Source organism: Brassica napus, chromosome A2 (genome assembly GCF_020379485.1).
Source record: "Brassica napus cultivar Da-Ae chromosome A2, Da-Ae, whole genome shotgun sequence".
Classification (NCBI taxonomy): Eukaryota; Viridiplantae; Streptophyta; class Magnoliopsida; order Brassicales; family Brassicaceae; genus Brassica; species Brassica napus.
The window spans coordinates 5972133-5987274 of NC_063435.1; the positions used below are offsets into that span (position 1 = coordinate 5972133).

Here is a 15142-nt window from a genome sequence, read left to right on the forward strand (position 1 = left end):
ATAAATGTGAGACTCTTAAAAAATTTACTAATTTAATGCCGTTTTTAAAAATTTTAAATATAACATGTATGAAAAACTAAACTTTTATTATATGATTAATATGATTGTTTAATTTATTTTAATAATATAAAATTTAAAAATGATGAAAGATATAAAAATTGTTCCCAAATATTTATTATTCAAAATAACTAATTGCAATATATATTTTAATTATACTAGATAACTTCGTAGTTTTTATTTAAAAAAACAAAAATACCATTATGTATATTAATAATTAATTTAAGTTAAGTTAATAAAAATATATTATATGTTTAGATAGACCAACATAATTCTTTAATGATTCTATGACATGTATCATAAATAAAAAAATGTAATGTTTTTCTTTTAATATACAAGAGATATATTGAAATGATCTAATTCCATTCCATTAATAACGGTTCCTAAAAACCAATCATATATGCATTTGAGTAGTATTTAATTTATCTTTAAAAAAAACGTTTATGCAAATCCACGTTTTGAAGGTACAAAATTAAATATCATCATCCATTAAGGGTACGTGAACGCAGCCAGCAGCTTTATTACTATAGTAGATAGTAAAAAAAAATTTTGGCTGCTTCTTTTACTATTTACTTTCTTCACGATTCACATTCCACCCACTTTGCAAATCGTAGCTTACCAATTGCCTCGACCTACATCAGAACCGTATATAATAAACCGAGTCAAATAAAGATTAGCTTTTCTACTAAACCGAACCAAATGGTTTTCCAATTCCCATAAACCGGATTATAAGAGACAATTAGTTTATTCTTTACCTTTGCTTTAAAAACGTTAGCTCGATGATACTGCAAGCAAAGGAGGCTTGTGGCTAAAAGCCTTTTCAGAGGCTGGAAGACTCCCAACTAGCATAGACAGCACCTATAATCTTCTCATGCAGAACTTGACCAGAACACGCTATGATTCCTCGGTCAAGACCTTCCAAGTAAACTCCTTTTGAGAAGTCCAAGTTCCTCCCTCCAGCATCAGTCACCACACCACCAGCTTCTTCAACAATCACCACTCCGGCTGCGTGGTCCCATATCTTCTCCTTGTAACTCGACTGCGCAAACTTCATAAACACCTCAGCGTCTCCACACGCAATCGCTGCGTACTTCACCATGCTGTACACTCTCATAGGCTGTTTCCTGAAGAAAGATTGTAGTTAAGAGACGTTTGATACAAAACATCAGTTTTTAGATGGTAACTACCTAACTCCCATGCTGTTGGTAAGTCCTGCAGTGAACAAGTGATTTGAGTTTGCTCTCTCCACCGGCTCACAAACCGTAGCTAGAACCGGATCATCCACTGATGAGACCTTAAGAAGCGTTGCAGATTCTGGATATCCACCGGGGATCAACGGTTGCATCCAAGCTTGACCACTACCTCGCTTTGCATACATGACACACCCTTTGGACACTGATCCAGCGGCTCCAGATTGGTTGTTACAACCGTTACTTAAACATTCTTTCTTGACAGGATAGTTAGGACATCCAAGCACTCCCAACAGAACTTTACCGTTCTCTATCAGAGCCAAAGCGACAGCGTACTGATCACCACGAACGAATCCTAACGTCCCATCGACAGGATCAAGAACCCAGTGCCTCCCCTTAGGACCTCCAACGGAACTGCATCGACCAATAGCCTCTAGAATCTCTGTAGTTCCCAAGGGCTTGTCTGGCTTTGGAAGCCCGTACGTGGAAGCTTCAGACAAAGCTTCATTGACAGCGCTCGAGACGGCTCCCAAGAGACCTAATGACTCGGCCTTGGAGAGAGACTCAGTGTCCTCTTCAGCAACAATCGAAAGGTTTTGACCCCCAAAAACTTGGGCTAAAACCCAGCTCACAATCGCTTGAACACCCCAATCTGTTAACCAAACACAGCCAAACTCATTTAGTTCAAAAAAGAAACTAAAAAGAACAATATTTAGTACAATCACAGTCTGTGATGTCTCTCTCTAGTATCAGTTTCATCAATGCAGACTCCTCCACAAAACTTACACATTAAAAAACATACAATCTGGTTAACACACACTTTCTCAAGTACTACACAATTAATACTTAGATTCTTGCAACAAAAATATATACATTTTCACTATTACAACACTATTAAACTACTAATACAATATACAAACAATCTTTTCTTCAATCTAATTACATTTTAAAAAGAAAACTGTACAAAAGTAAAATAAACTAGCATTAGTACACAACATAAAGTGTGGATTTTTTTTGAACATTATGTTTCATGTTACAAAGGACACAACAAGTAACAATGGTTATTGTTTTGTGTTTAATGAACAAAGGACACAACAAGTAACTATTGTTATTGTTTTGTGTTTAATCAACAAAGGACACAAGTCACACAACAGGTAACTATAGTTATGTATTTAGTTCAATTCAGTGACAAGGATTTGTAAACATTTGACAGAATAAACCCAGAAGAACCCAAAAGGGATCTCGAATTGCAATAAACCACAATTAGATCGAACGTCTAATCCCGAAAAACCCCCATCAGGATGAGGGAGAGAAAAAAATGAACCTGCGACGGTGACAGGGGAATCATCATCCTTGGACTTAACGTGACCGTTGGTCGAGGAAGGAAGACGGAGCTTGTCCTGAACTTTAACACACAGAGAAGAAGCGAGGTGCACTACACGCACCGCCGTGTCCATCTCCGTCGCCAAGAATTCCTCTGCCATCGCCGGCGAAATCTTTTTGATGGAGGAAAAGTGGACAAAGGGACAGAGAAGGAGAGGAGGAGGAGGAGATATGAAAAGCTCCACACTTTTTCTCTCCACTGACTCTTCTCTACCTTTTTCGCTTAAAATGATTTTTTTGTTTTTCAATTTTATACTTTTTCTGGCTCTTAATAAAATTACTTTTTAAAGAAAATCTTCTCTTCGGCACGTTTTAAATAAAAATAATACTATTTTACCTCTTCCAGGATTAAAAACATCAATACACTCTTTTTTTGAAAAGAAAATTTCATATGTTAAACAGTAAAAGATAATAGAGAAAAATATAGCATACATCTTTATATTTTTTCTAAAATAGAGGTTTTTATCGTATACGTGGATTTGCTTCACTGTATAACTCTATAATAGAGTTTCTCAATTTTAAAGAAATATATCGAGACATCTTTTTTGTTTATATATTTGGAGATAAAAATAACAATTTTCTATATTTTCTCTTATAAACAGAGAAATTCTATTATAGATGTACATATTAGAGCAAATCTATATTTATAATATAATTTCTCTATTTAAAGGGAAATATAGAAATATAAAAAGGGGTGGATTAGAAATGGTCTAAAAATTCTAAGGAAATCGTAACTGGCATCACCAATACACTTTTATATAAGTATTTATTCATAAAGAGTTTGTTGTGACATTATTACCATACAATATTTCTGAATATAATAGTTTTCATTTCTCCAACTATGTAAAACTTTGTAGTTTGTATATATGTTTTTTCTTGGCAATGCCCTGCTACTATTTTTAAGATATCTTTTGATGACATAAAAATGATAAAATCTCAGACTTTCAAATTTTCCTATATTTTTTCCTTACACTTTTCTAATAAAACTATAATTATATTCAAAAAGGAATCTTAGTGGATATCTTTTGGCATCTTTGATGAGCATTTTCATTGAATATCCAACAAATCAAGACTCCAAGAAAAAAAACATACTATGTTTTCAAAACAGCCAATTAACACAATTAACTTTTTTTTTAAAGGACATTAATACGATTAATATTTTCATGTCTCATAATGCCAAAGAAAATAAATAATTTTAGCCAAGCTGTATTGTACATAAAAACAAAACACAATAATAAGCTTCTTATGGTGACAAAAAAATCTTAACATGTCGTATTTCGGGTGGGGTTTATACTTTACGGACTTGTAGTTGTAGTTAGGTGAACAAGAAACACGTGGGAATAAAAAGGGTCGAAATACCAATTTTGAAAATACATACTGCTTATAATACATTTACATACTCTTGTAGTTTTTTTGACGAAAATACATTTACATCCCTTATATACTAAAGCGCAAGTCGCTTGACGAATCAAAATCTGACACGTAGATAATTTTTACAACAATAAAAAAGTTTATTAAAAGATTCTGGTATCGATATTGTAAAACTCCAAAAACTAGATCCCTATATTTTCTCAATTATCACCACTACGTTCAAAAAAACCACCTCTACGTTAAGGATAAAAATCACGATCAAAAACTGTTTTATCTTCTATTTATCTTCTTATTTATTTTACTCTCTTCTTCATGGCTTGATTCTTCTTCTGTTGAGTTCTTCCTCTGATCAAAAAAAAATTCCATACAAGTTTATAATTACTCTTTTTTCATATTTTCTAAATAATTACTTTTGATTTAGACTCGGTTTCGTCTTATTCTCAGTTGATAATCTTTTAATTGTTCATTTCAGGTTAAAGATGACATTTGAGTGTGTCTATGTTAGAAAGCTTAAAATTTCAATAAAAATAAAAGGTTTGCAGCAGCTAAGGTAACGACAATTTTTTCCAAAAGAAACGACAAGCATCTCAACTCTATTGTCTACAAAATGAGTATTTACAAATACGTTCTTTATATTTTCTATATTTATGACACTACTTGCCTTGGTTTTGCATTAAAATTAAAATCAGAAACGGAGAAGGAAGAAGAAACTAGACAAACAAAACAAAAGGGAGATCAGCCTTCTCTGCAACAAACATAGTACAATGAAACAAAAATGAAAACAAGTGGTATCCTTAGTTATTCTCTGATTTTCTTTCCTATATATGTTACTCTTTTAGAATTTTTTTTAACACAATGTTACTCTTTTAGGATCTCCATTTTATTTTTGTAGCTTTTCAAAAGTCATATCTCATTGCTAACAAATAATGGTGTGATGTTATTCTGTCCAGGGAAGAAAGTATCAACAACTATGACGAAGCAAACTGGTATTTACAAACTTATATACTAAAGCGCAAGTCGCTTGACGAATCAAAATCTGACACGTAGATAATTTTTACAACAATAAAAAAGTTTATTAAAAGATTCTGGTATCGATATTGTAAAACTCCAAAAACTAAATCCCTATATTTTCTCAATTATCACCACTACGTTCAAAAAAACCACCTCTACGTTAAGGATAAAAATCACGATCAAAAACTGTTTTATCTTCTATTTATCTTCTTATTTATTTTACTCTCTTCTTCATGGCTTGATTCTTCTTCTGTTGAGTTCTTCCTCTGATCAAAAAAAAATTCCATACAAGTTTATAATTACTCTTTTTTCATATTTTCTAAATAATTACTTTTGATTTAGACTCGGTTTCGTCTTATTCTCAGTTGATAATCTTTTAATTGTTCATTTCAGGTTAAAGATGACATTTGAGTGTGTCTATGTTAGAAAGCTTAAAATTTCAATAAAAATAAAAGGTTTGCAGCAGCTAAGGTAACGACAATTTTTTCCAAAAGAAACGACAAGCATCTCAACTCTATTGTCTACAAAATGAGTATTTACAAATACGTTCTTTATATTTTCTATATTTATGACACTACTTGCCTTGGTTTTGCATTAAAATTAAAATCAGAAACGGAGAAGGAAGAAGAAACTAGACAAACAAAACAAAAGGGAGATCAGCCTTCTCTGCAACAAACATAGTACAAGGAAACAAAAATGAAAACAAGTGGTATCCTTAGTTATTCTCTGATTTTCTTTCCTATATATGTTACTCTTTTAGAATTTTTTTTAACACAATGTTACTCTTTTAGGATCTCCATTTTATTTTTGTAGCTTTTCAAAAGTCATATCTCATTGCTAACAAATAATGGTGTGATGTTATTCTGTCCAGGGAAGAAAGTATCAACAACTATGACGAAGCAAACTGGTATTTACAAATTTGTTTGTTATGGTTTGACTATTTCACAAAACTGTATTTTTCTTAAAACAATGCCTATTATATTAGACTATCTTGCAATTTTTTGTAAGTGTATTATATAAAAGTGACTATTTTACACATGTGTTAGTTTCATGATTTTTAATATATTAATTATAAGTAAAATTAATTTAAAGAAGACTTAGTTACAAAACAAATGCAAATAAAACTGATTGGACAAACATGATATTTCTTGGTGTTATCCAGCTCCAAAAAACTATGTCTAATTAAGTTCAGTTTTGATTAAAAGATAAGTAAGACTGTTACAATTTGATTTTGAAAAAAATAATTTAAATGCATGCAAAAATTTACCCGTGCTTAGCACGGGACGACAATACTAGTACTTCATAAATGAAAAACATATTCATATAATTTTACCTTTTTCGTATTTTCCAGGTTTTGTTTTTTGTTTGTTTTAACTGCATGATGTTTTTTTTTTTTGTAACACAACTGCATGATGATTTATAACGTGATAATAAAGTAAACAAGTGGGAGATAAACAAACGCATAGACGGCTTTTTTTTTCTTCCCTTCACAATCGCTTAATAATTTAGTGAACAAGAAGAATAAAACAAAACTATAATTGAAGAGGTCAAATGTATATAGACCGTTTATGTGGAACTGTGCATGCTTCATGCATGAAGACAAACAGGGAGCTCATGTGGTGTGATGTATAATTATAGTATTAATCAAACAATTCATTTAATTAACCAGCCTGGGATTTAAATATGTTGGTGTTAGCTTGTGATCCTTCCAAGTAATCGTTACGTTGAGTTCTCGATCGTTGTGTGGCTGGGAAAGGAATGACTTATATATAAATAAAAGGACCTTCACTACCTTATTGTTTTCCCTTTTCAAAATAGCAAAGTTGACAAATGTGATCGTTTATAAATAGTGGACAAAAATAAGAGAAACCCCCAAAATGCTTTAGAATTTAAGAAAATTGACAAGAATGATTGAGGATAGCTAAAGTTCCCAAGCGGTAAAACTTCAATTCTATAGATTCTACTCAGGGGCGTTTCTGAACACACCTGGATGAAACCTGGGCCTAGGGCCTCCATTTTTTTAAGGCCCCAAATGTTTTAAAAAAAAAATTATATATCTAAAAACAGAAAAACATAATAATAAAAATTCATTTATATCATTAGAATTGTACTTAACATAGATAAATTTAATTTTATATAAACTTTTTTTTTCCTTCCTATCTCTACCCTAACTTAATTTTTTTTTGATTTAGCATTTTTTTTGTTTGTATTATATAACTTTATACAATAACATATGGACCCTCATACAATAACTTTTTGATAATTCAGGACCGCCCCTGATTCTACTGGATTTCAACTCTATAGATTTTACTGTATCTGTTGCTAAAAAAAGATTTTACTGTATCTAAAAGCTTACAATCAAATCACGATATCTGATATTCAGTTAATTTTAATGTTTTTAGCTAATCTCTCCACTAATGAACCAGCCATTTAGACATTTAGTATATACCGTAACAGAGTTTTGGGCTTTCGTATGATACTTAGATTAAAATATATAACAAGCCGAAAAATTCCGAAGGCCCATTACCAATTTCAAGGTGCTTATCTCATTGGTGGGATTTAGTAGTATCGCCCAATTAAATGCTGAGAGAGAAAAAGAGCACTAAACAAAGTTTTTGTTTCCAAAGTAGCATTCAAGGTTCAAAGTCACAAAAATAAGTTTCATTAAAGAGGTAAATATATATTTATACCCATTGAGTTAATTAATCCAAATCTTAGGGTTTAGAGTTAAGGGGTGGAGTTTTGGAATTAGGGTTTAAAATTTTATAAAAAATAAATATTAAAATAAAAAATAAAAATTTTAAAAACAAAAAGTATTTTTAAATTATAAAAAGAAAATTTCAAAAAATAAAAATAAAAAAAATTTCAAAAAAAAATTCAAAAAAAAAGTTATAAAAATTTCGAATCTGAAAACATATAATCTGAAACTATAAAAAAATTCATTTTTTTAATTTTTATTTTATTTATTTTTATTTATTTTTGTTTGTGTATTTAATTTTAATTCAAGGATATTAGGAATATTTTACTCTTTAATAAATGTCACTTTTGTAACTTTCTCCTTCTAGTGTTATTTTTAAGACATAAACTTCAAAAGATGCTATTATTTTTTTTTTGTTGCTAAATTAGACAACACTGACGTGGCATTATAAAAGACTGGTAACCAAAACCCCTAAAGACACCAGCAGACCTTGCCTAATTTAAATCAGTTTGCCCTAACAATTAAAACCCTCAAAAATCACTTTCTTCACAAAACAAAACAGCAGCAGCAGCAATGGGGAGCTCATCAAACGGCGGCGCAATGTCCGGACGTGCTCCCGGAACCTTCGGTGGCGTTAAATCGTCGCCTCCTCCAGTAGACAAAGAAGTAGACTACGCTAACTACTTCTGCACATACTCTTTCCTCTACCACCAGAAAGACATGCTCTCTGACCGTGTCCGTATGGACGCTTACTACAACTCCGTCTTCGAGAACAAACACCACTTCGCTGGCAAGGTAACACTTCTCTTGATGTCATTGGTCCTCTCTGTATATGTATTTGTAATAAAACTTGCCTAATTGTTTGTGTTTTGTTTTTGAAAGACGGTGTTGGATGTTGGAACGGGAAGTGGGATTCTAGCGATTTGGTCAGCTCAAGCTGGTGCGAGGAAAGTTTATGCGGTGGAAGCTACTACTATGGCTGATCACGCTCGTGCTCTTGTCAAAGCTAACGGTCTTGAGGATATTGTTGAAGTGATTCAAGGCTCTGTCGAAGATATATCTTTGCCAGAGAAAGGTATTATGATTTTGAGATGTACTTAGCAGTTTTGTTGTGACCTGTTACGATATTACATTAGTAAAGCTAATATATGCATGTATTTCAATTTTAAATGTGCAGTTGATGTGATTATCTCCGAGTGGATGGGATACTTTCTTCTGCGTGAGTCCATGTTTGATTCTGTCATATCTGCTCGTGACCGTTGGCTAAAGCCGACCGGTGTCATGTAAGTTGTTTCTGTTATTTTGAAATATGCATAATGGATTGTTACCTATTAGCTTACTTGATATTCTCTTAAGATTGTATCAGATGATTTGATTTAAATTTCTTGAATAAGTTGCTTAACATTAATTAACAATTTGGTCAAAAGATTTGGTTTGATGTTTGTGTATGTGACTTTGAATCGAATAGGTACCCAAGTCATGCTCGCATGTGGCTTGCACCCATCAAATCCACTTTGTCAGAACGGAAGAAGAATGATTTGGATGGTGCAATGGCTGATTGGGATAACTTCTCAGATGAGATCAAAAGCTACTACGGCGTTGATATGAGCGTTTTGACTAAACCTTTTGCTCAAGAGCAAGAAAAGCATTACATACAGGTACGTGACATTAAAGGTCCCTGGGTGACTAATGAACAATTTGCTCTGTTATTTAAATGGAAAACTCATAAAAAGTTTGTCTTTTTTGGGGGCAGACTGCTGTGTGGAATGACTTGAATCCACTTCAAGTGATAGGCACACCTACACTTGTCAAAGAGATGGATTGTTTGACAGCCACTGTCAGTGAGATAGAGGAAGTCAGGTCGAATGTAACCTCAGTCATCAATGGGCACACTACTCTATGTGGTTTTGGTGGTTGGTTTGATGTTCAGTTCCGGGTTAGTTCATATACAGATTCTCTGTGTTGCATTATGTTTGTGTGTAATGTTAAATAGACTCTTATACTTTGTTTTTTTTTCTTCTGTAAATAGGGTAGAAAAGAAGATCCTGCGCAGCAAGATATCGAGTTAACCACAGCTCCAAGTGAACGACACTGCACACACTGGGGACAACAGGTACGTTCTCCCTCAGTTTCTGCCCTATGATATGATTAAGGCTTCAAACTGAAAGACATGTTGTGATCTGAATGTGGCAGGTTTTCATTATGTCCAATCCTATAAATGTTGAGGAAGGTGATAATCTGAATCTCGGTTTGGTGATGAGCCGGTCCAAGGAAAACCACAGACTAATGGAGGTCGAGCTTAGTTGCGAGATAAAAGAGGCTTCTGGCAACCCTAAGGAGGCATTCAAGAAGATGTATTTCATAGAATGATTATACAGATGCATGGAGCTTGGTGGTTCTTGCGTCCAATGAATGAATCCAAATGTAATGTTTTACTATTTGTTTCCAACTTTTCCTTTATGTAACGAGCAATTTACATTGGTAACTAGAAACTAGTCTTTACAGTATTGTTTTTTTAAAAACAAATTTTTATTAGTAATTAGTGAAAATTGCTAGATTGTTACCTTTGATTTGATTCAGTCAACATTTTGATGTTTGCTGTGTTTTAATTTACTGAGTGATGTGGATTACATATATTCTATTTTTCAGAAAAAAGCATTCTATACAAAATTCTTTATAAGACCAATTCATTAATTACTTAATATGATTTATTTGATTATTTACATACATTTATTACATATATGTCTATTTTTTTTTAAAGTAGACATAATATTTTCGAAAACAGTAATAATGCATTTGTTAATAAAATATAAATTTACTTTTATCTTTATCTATCTTATTAAAACATAATTATAGTATAGAACTTACATTCAATTCATGTGTTATTTACAAACTATATCATTAGAAATCTTTGAATATTTAATAATTCATATAACTATTAATAATAAATCAATTTTATACTCCCTCTATTTTAAAAATGTATATTTTAACAATTCATTATTTTTTGTAACTAATTATTCACCATAGATTTTGACCAATAAAATTTCAAAACACAGTATATTTTTTGAAATTCAAAATTTATCATTAATTATTAATGCATTAAAAATGTAAAAATGTATCTTTTTAAAATATTTATTTCTAATACGTGGTTCTTTTCGGAATAGAGAAAGTATTAAATTGGTATATTAATCTATTTAATTTTAAAAATGCTTTCATTTAAATAAATAAGAAAACATTATGTGTGGAAATGATGTTGACGGAAAAAGAAAAGGAAAGAACAGTTCTTTTCAAAAAGGAAAGTGCTTATTGGAGTTTAAAAGAGTTTGGAGTGCTTAAAGGAAGACGAAAGCTGTAAGCAAAAGAAAAGATTTCATCTTCTTCTCCAATCACAGACTTTAGCTGTTAAATCCTTCAACTTCTCGACTCCTTGAGCTTCCTTTTCACTATCAATTTGTGGTTTCTTGCAGAACTATTACAAGCAGATAAAGAGACGAGAGATCAAGTTAAAGGTCGTCTTCTACTTCTATGTTTCTGCATTATATTTCCATTGCTTGTAAATGGTCTGTTTCGCTGTAGTTCTTATAATCAGCAGAAACTATAATTTAAATTAGCAGAATTGTCTTTTTCTCATTGTGGCTTATTTTCCTGATCCTTTATGTGTAAAAAAAGAATTACGCTGTGAGATTGGACTTAAACTTGTTGTTTGACATGTTTCAGATCATGGCATCATACGGTGCCTTGGCGGTGACAATGGTGGTGGTCGTGGTTACAGTGCATTGGTTTGGTTGCAACTTCGCAGAAGGATATCCGGAAGAAGACCTGGTGGCGAGGCTTCCTGGTCAACCAAAAGTCTTATTTAGACAGTATGCAGGTTATGTGGATGTTGACTTTGAAACAGGCCGCAGTCTCTTCTACTACTTTGTGGAAGCAGACACACACCCGGAGACCAAACCCTTAACCCTTTGGCTTAATGGAGTTTTGTATGTTTCTTTTAGCTTTGGATGTGTCATTTGCGTAGCTTTTCGCTATCTACTGAACTCATTTGTATAATGGTTAAGATATTAATTAAACTTTATCTTGCAGGTCCTGGTTGTTCATCAGTTGGTGGAGGAGCTTTCACTGAGTTGGGTCCATTTTACCCAACAGGAGATGGTCGTGGCCTCCGTATTAACTCCATGTCTTGGAACAAAGGTTGTTTTTCTTTTTCCTTCTTTTATAATATTTATGTAATTAGAAGAGAACTATTTGATTCTGATGCTATGTGTAGCCTCGAACCTCCTCTTTGTGGAGTCTCCGGCGGGAGTAGGATGGTCCTACTCCAACACAAGCTCTGATTACAACACCGGGGACGAAACTACTGGTGAAATTCAAGATCCCATTTTCAGTTTATATTAAAAAAATTTGAAGACTCTTTTGTGTATTGATTGACATGTTTTGTTAAGATGGTTCAGTAAGTTCCCAGAGCTGAAAGCTCGCCACTTCTTTCTCACTGGGGAAAGCTATGCAGGTAGGTGTGTTTGATCATGTTGTTGCTGCTGATTTTTGATGTCATCATTCAGAAATGACTTTATTAGTGTCTTCTGTTGACAACACTCTCTTGCAGGACATTACATACCTCAACTGGCTGATGCTATACACAGCTATAATAGACAGTCAAGTGGGTTCAAGATCAATGTTAAAGGAATTGCAGTAAGCAAATATAATCTTCTTCTTGGTTTTCTAGCCAACTCTTTTCTGATTCCTTTTTCTTGTTTTTTTTTTAAACATTTTATCAGATTGGGAATCCGCTCCTAAAGCTCGACACAGACACTTCAGCTGCTTACGAATTCTTATGGTCACATGGGCTTATTTCTGATGAACATAAACACGCAATCATCAGGCAATGTGACTTTACTAGTCTCCCAAACATAAGCAAGGCGTGCATCGAGGCTCTCACTGAAGTCAGCTTCGTTACTAAGTATGTCAACGTCTATGACGTTATCCTTGACCTCTGCTTCCCATCTATTATTGAGCAGGAGTTGAGGCTCAAGAAAATGGTTTAAGTCCCTTTTTTCCTCCTTACCAACAGAATATTTTTTTTGATCTGTTTGTTAACATTAGAAAATGGTTTCAGGCTACACAGATAAGCATGGGAGTGGATGTTTGTATGATGCACGAAAGACAGTTTTATTTTAATCTCCCAGAGGTGCAACACGCTCTTCACGCGAACCGGACTCATCTACCTTACCAATGGTCTATGTGCAGCACGTAAACCATTTTTATCATCTTTCGTTATATTTTGAATGATCACAATAGTAAGTGAACTTTCTTATAACGATTGATATTGCCTTTTCACTTTGACTATGTCATAGACTGGTAAATTACAGTGGCATCGACGGGAATATTAACATGCTTCCGATTCTTAAGAGAATTATACAGAACAAAACTTCTGTTTGGATCTTCAGGTAAGAATTCTATTAAAGATCCCTTTTATGACTTCTTGTAATGTATTTTTCAGCTAAACACCCAGGCTTGTCGACATTGCAGCGGAGATCAAGATTCTGTAGTTCCACTTCTTGGTTCTAGAACTCTCGTACGGGAACTTGCTCATGATCTCAACTTCAGTACCACACTTCCCTATGGACCTTGGTTCCACAAAGACCAGGTAATTTCTCTTATCCATTGTAACTATGGTAAAATCAGCAGAAGCCAGGTTTTCCTCTTGCCCCTGCAACTTTCTCAAGCTGATTGTAAACTTGTGGTTGTTTGGATTGTGATGTGACTAAGGTTGGTGGCTGGGTCACCGAGTATGGAAAGCTATTGACGTTTGCAACGGTGAGAGGAGCGGCTCATATGGTGCCCTATGCGCAGCCCTCACGAGCTCTGCATTTATTCAGTAGCTTTGTGCGTGGCCGGAGATTGCCCAATAACACACATGAAAGAGGAGAGATCTCTTTATTAGATATATTCAGTTAGGATTAGTATTAACTATTAAATGGTGAGCTTGTTAACCACCTATATAATTACAAGTATTGTAATGACAGCTTATATTCATCGGCAGAACCTTGCCTAAAGATTTGATATGATGTTGTCATCTTGGATTGTTAACTGCAAATTGATATCAATTAGCGTGATCTTTTCTGAGTATGCTTGCACTGTATTGAATGAAATACGTTTCTTACAAAATGTCATAAATTAAAGAGAAATTGCACTCTACACATTAGCAAAACCACGTAATTAGCTAAATGCACTTTAGGCTTATGCTTAGGAATTGTCGTCATATGTAATGTCCGTCATACCCCTATTACCTTCAAATGTATTATCTTCGAGGATGCCCACATATTTCTGAAAATATACACGCAATAGATTGTGTCAGACAACTTGTAATTTTATAATGTTTTTTCGTAAAGTTCCCCCATATCATAAAATCGTCGACACTGAAAGCCTTTGTCTTCTTCCTCTATATATTCTCAACAGTTCCTCTCTGAATTGAAACCCATACGACACAAATCCTAATAGAAATCTATTGCCTTTTATTCATCTTCCTAATGGGTTCAACCAGTCGCAAAACGCCGCGTCATGATTTTCCCAGAAGAGTGTTCGCGGTGGGTGAAGAACCAGTGGGCATTAGGGTTACTCCTTACCACAAACCTTCTTGTATCTCCAAAATCATCAACGCCCTAGAAGATTATGAAATCGCAGTTATCAAAGCGTCTCCATTTGGGAAATTGCTAAATATTACAGAAAAACCTTATTCTCAGGCCGGTTTGGGCGTTTCCTTATTTCGAGGCAATTGAAGGTTTTGAAGAAGCACGAGATCTGGTTTCTTTTTGCTGGTAAACCGGTTAGATTCTCTTTAAGAGAATTCGCGTTCGTTACGGGGCTTAATTGCCGTAGATTCCCACCGCATTCAAAGAAGAGGAGCAGCAAAAACATATCCGACTTTTGCTGTTAAGTTGTTGCTTATCTATCATTACGTATTCCAACCCGTCTTTCTCTTTTCTTTTTGCAATGTGTAATATAAATGCTATGTTTATGTCTTGGCAGTTAGCAGTTTCCATTGGACCTTTTTCTTTAATCTTCTACATCTATAATTCATCCCAATAGCGGTAGTCCATTTAGGTAGTTAGTAGCTTGCAAAATTTTTGGCAGTACACACCTCACATATTATTGTGATAAATATGTTTATAGCTTGTCAATGACACGTTTATCCATCCAATTAATTTGATATAAAATTTTACAATAGATATACACGTTTACAGTAACTTAACCACGTCTCAATGCTTGTTTTGGAGCGTCAAAATAAACATACTTCTCGACATTTACCAATATACTATACCAATAATTACATGGTAAGCAACAAGTTGCACGCGACGTTAATATCTTTGCCCTCATCTGTTCCTTGCAAGTGTCTTTGTTATGACCAAAGCCCTTGCATCTGCTGCACAGAGTC

At 33.6% G+C, this 15142-nt stretch overlaps 2 protein-coding genes and 1 pseudogene across 2 annotated transcripts; 2 read left to right on the forward strand and 1 right to left on the reverse strand.

The window, feature by feature from the left end:
• Positions 1-456: 456 nt before the first annotated feature.
• On the reverse strand, positions 457-2879 carry LOC106390106 (PAP-specific phosphatase HAL2-like). Its single transcript, XM_013830499.3, has 4 exons — positions 2572-2879; positions 1245-1899; positions 813-1181; positions 457-689 (listed from the first exon to the last, which is right to left on the reverse strand). The coding sequence occupies exons 1-3, from the start codon at positions 2729-2731 to the stop codon at positions 878-880; spliced, it is 1119 nt and encodes a 372-aa protein (XP_013685953.2). The 5' UTR covers positions 2732-2879; the 3' UTR covers positions 457-689; positions 813-877.
• A 5315-nt stretch (positions 2880-8194) lies between these two features.
• LOC106390107 (protein arginine N-methyltransferase PRMT10) lies at positions 8195-10275 on the forward strand. Its single transcript, XM_013830500.2, has 7 exons — positions 8195-8505; positions 8593-8785; positions 8888-8993; positions 9179-9368; positions 9464-9646; positions 9740-9823; positions 9904-10275. Exons 1-7 carry the CDS (start codon positions 8284-8286, stop codon positions 10078-10080), a joined length of 1155 nt encoding a protein of 384 aa, XP_013685954.2. The 5' UTR covers positions 8195-8283; the 3' UTR covers positions 10081-10275.
• Positions 10276-10964: 689 nt separating this feature from the next.
• On the forward strand, positions 10965-13836 carry LOC106390113 (annotated as a pseudogene).
• The last annotated feature ends 1306 nt before the right edge of the window (positions 13837-15142 follow it).

What these genes read in the sequence shown, in the direction of transcription:
- LOC106390106 (XM_013830499.3), bottom strand. Translation starts at nt 2,731, where the DNA reads ATGGCAGAGGAATTCTTGGCGACGGAGATGGACACGGCGGTGCGTGTA. An exon ending in TTCCCCTGTCACCGTCGCAG is followed by an intron (nt 1,900 to 2,571) that starts GTTCATTTTTTT and finishes TTTGGTTAACAG; the next exon opens with ATTGGGGTGTTCAAGCGATT. An exon ending in ACCAACAGCATGGGAGTTAG is followed by an intron (nt 1,182 to 1,244) that starts GTAGTTACCATC and finishes ATCTTTCTTCAG; the next exon opens with GAAACAGCCTATGAGAGTGT.
- LOC106390107 (XM_013830500.2), top strand. Translation starts at nt 8,284, where the DNA reads ATGGGGAGCTCATCAAACGGCGGCGCAATGTCCGGACGTGCTCCCGGA. An exon ending in CTAAAGCCGACCGGTGTCAT is followed by an intron (nt 8,994 to 9,178) that starts GTAAGTTGTTTC and finishes TGAATCGAATAG; the next exon opens with GTACCCAAGTCATGCTCGCA. An exon ending in GGTTTGATGTTCAGTTCCGG is followed by an intron (nt 9,647 to 9,739) that starts GTTAGTTCATAT and finishes TTCTGTAAATAG; the next exon opens with GGTAGAAAAGAAGATCCTGC.